This window comes from Schistocerca serialis, chromosome 8 (genome assembly GCF_023864345.2).
Source record: "Schistocerca serialis cubense isolate TAMUIC-IGC-003099 chromosome 8, iqSchSeri2.2, whole genome shotgun sequence".
Classification (NCBI taxonomy): domain Eukaryota; kingdom Metazoa; phylum Arthropoda; class Insecta; order Orthoptera; family Acrididae; genus Schistocerca; species Schistocerca serialis.
In genome coordinates this window covers 35,146,925-35,159,003 of record NC_064645.1, presented here as the reverse complement: position 1 = coordinate 35,159,003, position 12,079 = coordinate 35,146,925, and the positions used below count along the sequence as shown (strand labels likewise).

Below are 12,079 nucleotides of genomic sequence, written 5' to 3'. Positions count from 1 at the left end.
AACACTGTAAGGTGGTAAGGATAACATGAGTAAGGTACTCTATCTGGTTATCACAACTGGGGAAATGTTGTTCATCATAGGTCACCAGGAAGGATTAAAGCCTCCAGTCAGCCTCAGAAAGCTGCCAATTGGGTTTACACACAGATGGGGCAGGAGGCAGTAAACAGATATCACACGGGAAATGGTTGCTCCAGAAGGTGTCAGAGAGAACACATCATTCAAGACGATGGGCAACCAGGGCAGGGCAGAAGGAGATGTCCAAATGGGAATAGGTGTGCACAAAGTCTGAAAGGAACACGGGTGCGCCAGTGTTAAGACAGATGAGGCTGAGCTGACTGAGAAAGTCAGCTGAGAGGGAACCTCTCTGACATGTTTTCGAAGACCCCAAAGGGGGTGGTAGGCATTAAAGTCACTGAGCAGCAAAAACGGTTGAGAGGGCTGACCAATAAGCTGTAGTAAATCTGCTCTGGTGACAGCGAATGATGAAGAGATGTAGACATTACAAAGAGAAAATGAGAAACAATGAAGGAAAACGTGGACGGCAACATCTCGTAGCTGGGTGTTCAATGAGACGGTTTGGCTGTGGACATCATCCCAAACGAGCAGCACGACTCCACCACGAGACAGAATGTTGTCCTCGAGGGGAAGGTCAGAGCATACTGGAAGGAAACGAGAGAGGTCAAAGTGGCTGCAAGGATGCATCTTCGTTCCTTGGAGGCAGAAAAAAACTAGAAACTGCAATTCCAAGAGCAGCCATAATTCCTCCTTGTTGGATCTACTGCTACGAACATTTCATTGGAGATGAGTTGTAATGGGAAATGGGGACGGCAACAAGCTTGCCAGCTGCCGAGTGCCAGCCTTTGAAGACTTACTGTTACGGGGCAGAGAGGCCGGAGGATCCTTTTCCGTGAAATCTACAGAGATGTTGGCACTCTCCAAGGATCAGCCTGTGAACTTTACTGTAGAAAAATGGTAGGTGATGTGCACCAGCAAAACAGAGGTCAGCTGGGTGAAGGTATCACGTGGCAACACTGTCGAAGAGGTTCTCCTAGTTGGGGGAGGAAAGACCATTTGCTTTTGTTTGATTTATTAGAGCCTTTACAATCTGCAGATAAAGATTCAGACATTTGTCGGCTGGAGGGACATAAAAATTCTTTGCAGGAGTGTTCCTTTTGTTCTTTCTGGCCTGCCGGTTGTGTAGCAGGCGATTTTGCTACTGGGAGGGTAGGATTTGGTGGCTCGTTGTACATCCATAAGGTAAGAAGATGGGGATGCTACCATGATACTGGCCGATTTCACAACTCCAGTACCAAATTGGAGACTGCAAGTCTGCACGACCATGTCCTACGTGGAGTGAGGTGTAGCAAGAACAGTACTATAAGTGCTGGATGGTAAACAGCAGGGCTTTTAACTGGTCAACAATTTGCAAGTGGCAGGGTAATGTATTTTTTCCTTCACCTGGATCTCCTAGATGGCCTGCTCATTCAGATACACAGGACACTGGGGGTAAGTCAGAACTCTGCAAGGCCGTGTCATTTGTGGAGCAAGGTTTAGCAATAATGGTGCTATAAGTACTGGATGATAAAATGCAGGGCTTTTAAGTAGCTAACAACTTGCAAGAGACAGGGTAAGGCACCTTTTCCTTCACCCAGAGCTCTCAGACAGCACTCTCATTGAGATACATGGGACACTCACAGGATGAGGTGGCACGGTCACTGTTACAACTGATAGACCAGGGAGAAGAAGGCATGCAATCACCCTTATGACCATTTCTACCACAAGTAACACTTCTGGCCGTGTTTTGACAGGATACACAAGTGTGACACTGGTAGCAACATGCCAGGTTCAGGAGACTGAAGACTTTGTGGCCTGCCTCTATCACGGGTGGAAGCGCTACACAGTCAAATGTGAGAAAAAGATGGTGTGTAGGCACTAACATCGCACCAATCTTTTTTGTTACCCGACGGACTGCAGTGACGCTCTGAATGTTGGATTTCCCCCTAGGTCAGACCGTCGATCAGCCGAGTGTAAATACCACTGTATGAAGAATTCGCTGTATGATTGACCTCGATATGCATGGGATATCCGGGGAGGAGCAAAACTGTAAGCAGTTGTCGAGTTTGAAAATCCCAATCGGTCTCCGGAAGCAGAGTGCCGTTACGTGAGCGAGAACAGAACTTCGCAGGGCCTGGAATTGCGATAATATATTTCTGAACGACAAATGGATTAACTGTAGTGAAAGACTGACCCCCTTCAGTACATGACACCACGAGGAGAGTCATTGCACTTTTAGCCTCATTCCATTTACACTTTCTACACATAGACTGAGATGAAGATGATTGCCAGTGTCTCTGACAGCATTTACAGAACATGCGTCTTCTTGCATCAGGAAACCCTTTCAGTACTTTGAATATGCTCATTCTGACCGCTCACCCCCCACCCCCCCTCCCCACCTTAGGTGATTTTTCACACCTCAGGTCACATCTCCCATACTCCAAACAGAGGAACCTATGGGCAGATGTGAAGGTAACAGCTAAGGCTATCAAGCTTTCAGTTTGTCATGTGAGAAATGTATGAGTTGGGTTTCACATGATCAATGTTTTCAGAATCCATCCTTGCTAGCATGGAGGAGGTAATTCTGTTCATGATAGCTAATTATGCAGGAGCAGAATTTTCTAGGATTCTGGTGGTGTAAGTTTGAAATGTATGTGGGAGTAGTAAAACGTCATTAATGAAAGTTTCATTAACAAAGTATTTGATAACTTGTCTCAAGTATACTTTATGATGGAAACTTATATATGTAAAAGGTGATACATTTGGCCACATAAAACTCATTATTTCATTCAATGTCAGTTGTAATAAGCAGACAATATCGGTTCTAATAAACAGACGCATTTCTCTTGGGCTATTCTCATGAGCAAAATGTCTATACCGATATACCAAGAAAGACTCAACATCTCATCATTTATTTGGAAATACAGAAAGGTAGTTAGAAAGAAAAACTTGGAGATAACCGTTTGTTTAACACTACACCTTACTATCGTATCATTCATTGCATTCATAGTGACCAACTGATAAATTTTAAGAATTTTTAATTAAGTTAATTTGAATTAAGATTTATCATTCCAGATATAAGTATCTGTTACATGTATGAGAAAATGAATTTAATTTCAATGGATACATGTTATTTAAAGAAATGTAACAAAAAGTTATGGCGCCAACAAACTTGTTAATACATAATATTTTTACATAGACAGAAGTTATTTCAATTAACTGTCACATAATGGAAACATCTGATAATTTAATAATGAAATAATATTAAGTTTACTTTAAAATCATTTCATTAAAAAAATATTAAATAAGCAAAATTGCAGATTCTAGATCTTTCAAATCAAAATTTGAAATTAATATAAGTAATATTCTTTTGTGACAGTAATATAGTGTATTCAAAAATGTATACTTTTGTGGAAATTATGATTAAATTAGAAAATTATTGTAGTTTAAAAGTGTATTTTTTAGCACTTTCTGGCATGCACAGACAGTCCATAAATAGGCAAAAAGTGTTCATCTGCAGTTCTGTTGTTATTCAGACTCAGTTGGTGTTCAGTACTTCAGTCATTATTCAAAATTATTAGCAGTTCAGTTGCTTTAGATGTTATGTCATTCAGTCCCTCTCTTTTTGAATCTGAGCTTCATATGAATGTTTTTTCTCTTGTGTATTTCACTATACTGTTTTCAAATAAGTACTCTGGAAAACAATAAATATCAAGAATCCAACTGGTAAACAGTGTTTCAGTCAAAGCAATAATGAAACCTCTACTCTTGACCATAGAGCCAGAGGTTAATACAAATCATCTACAAGATGGCAAGGAGAGGTATGTACATTTCACTTAGTATTTATAATTATTTCTTCCCACTGTAAGTGTATAGTGCTGCACTGGATGGCAATTGCAATAGAAATCCACTTACAATGATTCATGCTTAGTGTTATGGATACTATTATTTGGATACATGACTAGATGTAGGTGTTGTCTGGTATGAAATATGACGACTCATGCAGCTAATCTGGGGAGAATAGTTATAATTGCAGTTGTTCATCTGGAATTAGACATTATAATTTGGTTGCATGTAACTCAGAAAGAAATAGTATCGCCGCCACCACCACCACCACCACCACCACCACCACCACCACCACCACCACCACTTCCTTTAAAGGATGAGGCTGTTGCCTGTTCTGAACTCACAAACGAAGTCATCCCCATCTTTTTTGTGGTCTACCAGTATCTCTTTTTCCATTCAGCTTTTAGCTCGGGATCTCATGTGGAAGTTTGCAATTTGGCATTCTCATGAGGTATCATCTCCAGTCCTTTTTTTTTCAACAGGGAGCTTGGAATTAGTGTATTTTATTTTAAATATCAGAGTCAAAAATTGCAGCCTAAATAAGAGATTTGAGACACTTTATCTAAAACTGAATTATCCACAACAATTTTGATCTGACTAGATATTTTTCTTGGAATGTCATTTTTTCATTTTATTACTACAAATTTTCAAGTTGTACTTCTTGTGAATTTTGTTCAGCTGGTATATTGCTCTTTGGAAGCATTCCTCATTCATTATCTTAATTCCTTTGTTTACTTTACACATTTCCATTTGCAAAGGATGAAGTCAATGTGAACGTTAAAAAGGATAAATGATAGTCTACACACTTGTCTAATTCCCTGGTTAATCATTATTTCTTCTAATCAATTCCTACCTGTATTTATTACAATGCATTTAGTTTTGTAAAGAAACCTCATCTATTAGGTGGCAAGGATATCCACATTCAGAAATAATCTTCCATAGTCTATCACAGCTCACATGGTCCAAAGTCTTCAAGGTCAATAAAGGCTGATCAGTTTCCATATTAAATTCTCTGTGTTTTTCTATAATGTTTGTAATTAAAAATGCATTGTCTATGCATGAACAACCTGATCTAAATCTACTTTGTTCTTCAGGAATAATAGCTTCTGTGATATTCTTCATGTGGTTGTGGTTATCTTTGAGTACAGTTTGTAGCCAGTGTTTACAAGACTGGCACCATTATAGTTTCTACAGTCATTAAGTTTCCCTTTCTTGAAAAGAGAGATTACTTCTGATGTATTACATGTGTATGGGATCTTGCAGTTCATCCAATATTTATTTATTAATTAATTAATTTTAAAGGTCTTATCTACTGATAACCCTCCATATTTAATTAGTTCTGCATTTATTCCATCTATTCCAGTAGCTTTTCTGTTCTTCATGCCTTTCAAAGCCTCTTTTAGTTCCACCATGGTAACTGATCTACTGTTTCATTATACATACTTTCTCCAGTGTCATCTTCAGCCTTCTGTGTACTTCACATTGTGCATTGGTTATAATGTTCAGTGAGGCAATGTCTTTTTCTTCCTTGTTCAGCACTTTCATGACCTTTTATGCCCATTGCTGTCTACTGTGTATGTCATGTTCTAAGACACTTATGAACAAGTCCCAGGAATCTTGGCATGCTATGCACACGGTTTGTTTCACAATATCTCTTTTTATTTTGCATGTTTCCCAATTCTCTGATGTTTTTGTCTGTAGAAACTTCAAATAAGCTATTTGTTTTTCCTCTATACACATATATATGGGAAAGAAGTAATAGTTACAAATGGCTGTGCACTTAACACATTAATTATTTTACGCACACTCAAGTTTCTACTAGATTTGGCCTGTCAGCATTTCTGTATTGTTTTCTTTTTTTGACTCAAAGTGCAACAACCTCTTTTTTCTCAGCATTTTCTGACTTTCCGTTACTAAACCATTATGATTCTCTTCCATCTTTAAATAAGTTATTTGACACATACTTCTTCAGAATGCTATTTACAGTCACTTTGAACTCTGTGCATAATCCCTCTACATCCATCATACTGGAACTAAATGATCACCCTTCTCTACCATGAAAACTTTCCTAGTCTTCTTGATGGATTTATTAACTTTAGTAACCATCATGGCAATAATGCCATTGTGTTCTCCAACCCTCACCTCAATACTGACACTGTCAAGACCAGGCCTTTATGTAGCTATAAAGTCTAGAATTATTTCCACTGCATGTGGGTTGTCGAACTAGTTGTTCAAGACAGGTATTGTAGAAAGTGCTCCATATAACTTTTCAATGAAACCGAGCTGTTTCAGGCTATACTTGGTAGGTTAAAGTGGCATCCGTCCAATTAACATTGCATGCTCAGCGTATGAGTTGGTTGATATTCACAAGCAGCTGGAAATTACCCTGACTACTGTAAAATTATTGGCAGATGCTGCGAACTGGTGTGTTGGAAGAGCTCCCCGGGATTCATGTACCTGTGATACCTGTACCAGAGATACCCCAAGTACTATCTGTCCTGTGGATCCCGTCTCCTTTGCAGAAAGTACAGGATCTGTCATTACTCATCCACTTGATTGCGAGTGGTGTTTCAATGGTAGATCTAGGCTTCCAGTAAAGGGTGGACCTGGACCAAAAAGGACTCATGGTGTTGTACCAATCCCTTAAGCAACATGCCTGAAGTGCTGCCTTTAGCTGAAACTGAAATTGTATGTCTCACTTCATCTGTTTTGTCTGGAGTCAGGAGGAAGCAAACACAAAAGGGTAGGGGTCTATTAATCATCATCAGTTCAAAGATACGGCAAATGATGGTACCCCTTAGGGAAATGGCAGCAAGGGACAGGAAAAGCCACCAAGTGCACTCAGTGTGTATGCCTGGGAGCCTCATCAACATGTTGAAGAGGCTATTCCAGCAGCCACTGAGGGAACAGGGTGCAACCAAATGCAGATTGCGGCACATGTCAGAACAAATGATGCCCGTCATCCGGGCTCCAAAATCATTCTTGGGTCATTCCAGAGACTTGCAGAGAAGGTTGAAAAGACCAACCTTCTGCATGGAGTTTCAACTAATTTACAGCATTGTTCCCAGAACTGATCATGGCCCTTTTGTTCTGAGTTGAGTGAAAGGACTGAACCAGAGCCTTTAAAAGTTCTGTGACAAGCTAATAAATGGGTCAGATGTGCTCTGCACACAAGGGTCGTTTACATCAAGGGACTTTCCATCCAATCCATATAACGACAGCTGTAGGAAACCCGGAAGTATCAATGTAAGATCGAAAGAAATTCCTCCCACAGACGACAGTAATAAAATATTAAGCATTCGCACAATAAAGTGCCAGAGTTTAAAGTGCTCATGAAAAGCAGTGAAGCTCTTAAAATACTAGGTACAGAAAGCTGGTTGAAACCAGAAATTGATAACAGTGAGATTTTATCAGAAAAATTAAAATGTAAATCAAAAAGATAGGCAAATGGGAAATGGAGGTGGTGTATTTGTTCCAGTAGGCAAGAAACTCATATCCACTGAGGTAGAAATTGAAGCTGCATCTGAGACTGTTTGGGCAATACTCAGTATTAGTGGTGGGCATAGAATGATAATTGGATCCTTCTATCGTTCAACAGACTCATCTTGTGATGTAACCAAAAACGTTAGAGAAAACTTTAGTTCACTTGAACATAAGTTCCCCAATCACACTGTAATCATTGGTGGGCATCGTAAGACATCCTGTTAAGCTTTACTCAATGACTTCCATGAAGACTATGTACAACAGATAGTTAGCAAACACTCATGATGGAAATATACTGAATCTAATGGCACCAAAGAGACCTCCCATCTTTGAGGATGTTCACAACGTTTCAGTGGCCATGACACAGTTGTGGGAAAAATGGTTACCAAAGTACAAAGGACAGAGAAAATAAGCAGAAAGATATATATGTTCAGTAAACTATATAAAAGATAAGTAGTGTCATATCTCAAAGAGGAACTACAAACTTTCAGCACAGGCCAGGAGCATGTAGAGGAACTCAGGCTCAAATTTAAAAGAATACCTGACCATGCACTGGATACATATGTACCCAGCAGAACAGTTCATAATGGGAGGAAACCTCTATGGCATACAGTTACTGTAAAGAAACCTCTACAGAAACACGGATTACTACACAGTATGTGTAAAACAAAGTGTGGGGCTATGAATGAAATGCAAGTGTCTGTCAAGAGAGCAATGTGTGATGCCTTCAATGACTGCCACAGCAGAATATTGTCAAGTGATCTTTCACAGAACCCAAAGAAATTCTGATCATGTTTAAAGGCTGTTAGTGCTACCAAAGTTAGTGTCCAATCCCTAGCAAATGACACAGGAACTGAAATTGAGGATAGCAAAGCAAAAGTTGAAATGCTTAATTCCATTTTCAAATGTTCCATTACAAAGGAAAATAAAGGAGAAGTGACCCAATTTAATTTCCGTAGCACTGAAAAGATGAGTGAAATGAGTAATAGTGTCAGTGGTTTTGAGAAACAGCTGAAATCATTAACACTGAACAAAGCTGCAGATCATTAAAACTGAACAAACCTCCAGGGCCAGATGGAATCCCTGTCGGATTCTATATTGAACTGGCAGCTTAGTTAGCCTCTCTTCTAACTATAACCTATAGTAGATAATCAAACAAAAAATTAAGACCAGTTCTTGCAAAAAGCACAGGTCACACCCATCTACAAGAAAGGTAGTAGAAGTGGTCCACGAAACTACTGTCCAATATTCTTGACATCGATTTGTTGTAGAAACTTAGAACACATTCTGAGTTCAAACATAATGCGGTATCTTGAACAGAATGATATCTTCCATGCCAACCAGGACGGATTTCGAAAACACTAATCATGTGAAACACAACTTGCATTTTTCTCACATGACATACTGAAAGCTTTAGATAAAGGCAATCACGCAGATGCAGTGTTTCTTGACTTCCAAAAAGCATTTGACTCAGTATCACACCTACACTTATTGTCAAAAGTATGATCATATGGTGTATCAAGTGAAATTTGTGACTTGACTGAACTTTTTGCTAGGGAGGAAACATCATGTTATCTGGGATGAAGAGCCATCATCAGATGTAGAAGTAACTTGAAGTGTGCCCAAGGAAGTGTGTTGGGACACTTGTTGTTCATGTTGTATATTATTGACCTTACAGATAATATTAATAGTAAAATCAGGCTTTTTGAAGATGATGCAGCTAACTATAACAAAGTACAATCTGAAAGAAGCTGCATAAATATTCAGTCGGATTTTGATATGATTTCAAAATGGTGCAGAGACTGGCAACTTGCTTTAAATGTTCAGACATGTAAAACTTAGCACTTCACAAAATTTGAAAACGTAGCATCCTATGACTATAATATCAATGAGTCACTTCTGGAATTGGCCAACTCATACAAATACATGGATGTAACACTTTGTAGGGATACGAAATGGAATGGAATGACCTATAGCTCCAGTCATGGGTAAAGCTGGTGGAAGACTTTGGTTTATTGGTAGAATACTGGGGAACTCTACAAAGGAGATTACTTACAAATCACTCGTGTGCCCAGCTCCAGAACATTGCTCGAGTGTGTGGGACCCATACCAAATAGGACTAATAGGGGATATTGAATGTATACAGAGAAGGGCAGTACAATTGGTCAAAGGTTGGTTTGATCCATGGGAGTGTGTTGCAGATATACTGAAGGAATTGAACTGGAAGACTTGTTACAATAGACATAAACAAACCCAAGAAAGTCTATTAACAAAGTTTCAAGAACCGTCTTCAAATGATGACTCTAGGAATATATTAGAACTCCCTACATGTCACTCACATAGGTATCATGAAAATAAGATTAGAATATTTAACCACACACACAGTGGCATGCAAACAACCATTCTTCCTGCACTCCTCATGTGAATGGAACAGGAAGAAACCTTAATAACTGGTACACTGGAACATACCCTCTGCCGTATACCTCATAGTGATTTACAGAATATAGATGTAGAAAATATATATCTAAAAAACCCTCTATACCAGTAATAGCTACAGTGTGGGGGTTGGGTTGTTTGGGGGAAGAGACCAAACAGCGAGGTCATCGGTCTCATCGGATTAGGGAAGGACGGGGAAGGTAGTCGGCCGTGCCCTTTCAAAGGAACCATCCCGGCATTTGCCTAGAGCGATTTAGGGAAATCACGGAAAACCTAAATCTGGATGGCCGGACGCGGGATTGAACCGTCGTCCTCCCGAATGCGAGTCCAGTGTGCTAACCACTGCGCCACCTCGCTCGGTAGCTACAGTGTGGATGCTTCAAATTATTATAATGGCATTGCAGTGTATATTGCGAGAACAGGAACTTAAAAACAATGAATATACCACATTTGAAAACAGCTTATGGTTATTGCTCAATGAAGGGGATTTATAATTGATTTAGTACCCTGTAGAGATTTTTACCACTATTACTGTTCTCTGTCAGAACTGTTACTTGTTTTTAAATATTATAAAGTGGCATCGCCTTTCCATATTTGTAGCAAGAGAGCAATGCCTCACCTTGCATGTATCGCGGCCTGCCAGTCCACCAGCACAAATGAATGACTTGTCTAACTTGTAGTAAGGGCCCAATCTAGTTCGCCGAAGTGCTTCTTGACAAGTGTGGTGTTGCACAATGGGCAGCTCAACTTTTTTCAATATTACTTGGTATTTTCCTTCCTTTCCTGTAAAAAATCACAGTGAAGAAATATCTTTATAAAATTGTTCTTGTGGCAACCTTTCTCTAGAAAGAGAAAAATGGATAATGAGTAAAGTGCAAGTCATTAAAAGCAAGTAAAGGCGAACTGAGGGTGGTACAGGTAATCATGTGGTCAGGGAGGTGAAAAAGCTTTGAGCATTAGTGCCAAAGTAGAAGAACACAAAGAGGAAACGTACAGTTAGAAATTTAGACTCGCAACTTTAATATATGTTACTGTCGCAATTAACTTTGGTTATCATCAGTGTAAAGCACAATGGAAAACATTACAGCCTGTGCTTCCAAGTGTTAGAAGTAATAGTTTTCTGTTGTTTGTGCCAATTTTAGAATGTTCAATAGCAAAAAATCATGTAACATGTATGTTATCTTTTATTGTATTCTCTTACCAAACACATCTTTTCCCCAACCACTTGCAAAACAATGTGAACTGTTGACAACAGTGTTTCTGTCAGGCAGACACACCACATCTACATTCTCTGCCAAATCCACAGGTTCTTGAAGCAAAAGAAGAGCTACATCATTGTAAAGAGCTCCTGCATGGTAATTTTCATGAACAATGATCTCCTTTACTCTTCTATCCTGATGGGGATAAATTTCATTTTTCGTTTGTGTATCCCATTCACCAGCTCTGATTTTCATTTGATTTACATCCTTCCTATATAAAATAAATCAAGTGAAGTATTAGTCATGAGATAAATATGGAAATTAGGCAAGCACTTACTACAACACCTTGATAACAAGAATACAAATATAATTTAGAAATTAAATAATTAGAAGTAATTGCAATATCCAATCAACAAAACATTGTTTAATGTTACACCATGGTACTTCATGGTAGAGTGGCTTGTATTGCTCAATTATACACACAACTTTTTGTAGGTGCAACAACATCAAAGTGGTATCTATAGGGACATCAAACTAACATATTGCCTATGAAGAGGGACAGAAGCCTTTTCAACAGATGTAGGGGCAACATGATTTTAACATACATGCTCGCTATTATGGTACTGTGAGTGCTGTAAAGCAAGGACAGCTATAGCCATAACATTTCCTGGAAACCTGCAGTGTATGACTTTAATTTGATGGCATCCTCTTGAATAAAATATTCCAGAGGGAAAATAGTGCTCACACTGAGATCAAAATGGGGGGAGGGGAGAAGGGATGTATATATGAGAGTGATTGTTGCACATGGGAAATGTGTCTCTATTGAACTGGTGTCCAGGTTATCTACATCAATAGTTTGGATGATACTATTTGCAGTTTAGTATTTAAAGAAGTTTTTATTTTAGTGCTTCGATGTCTATAGCAATATTAGCATACCTGTATCTAAAAGCAAATGTGTTATAGTGAGAAAACACATTGCAACTTTATTGTAAGTTATAATATTTCATTTTTTGAAAATACTTGTAATTTGTGCAATTATTAGTTTTGTGTAACACCAGTAT

The 12,079-nt window shown here is 38.9% G+C and overlaps 1 protein-coding gene across 1 annotated transcript in view; it reads right to left on the bottom strand.

Moving 5' to 3' along the window:
• Window positions 1-12,079, bottom strand: part of LOC126416056 (phenoloxidase-activating factor 2) — a 261,395-nt gene that overhangs the window by 18,807 nt on the left and 230,509 nt on the right. Inside the window, exons 4-5 of the mRNA XM_050083529.1 lie at window positions 11,021-11,289; window positions 10,439-10,602 (exon numbers count right to left, since the gene is read on the bottom strand). Coding sequence (XP_049939486.1) covers window positions 10,439-10,602; window positions 11,021-11,289 — 433 coding nt within the window. The remainder of the gene's footprint in view (window positions 1-10,438; window positions 10,603-11,020; window positions 11,290-12,079) is intronic.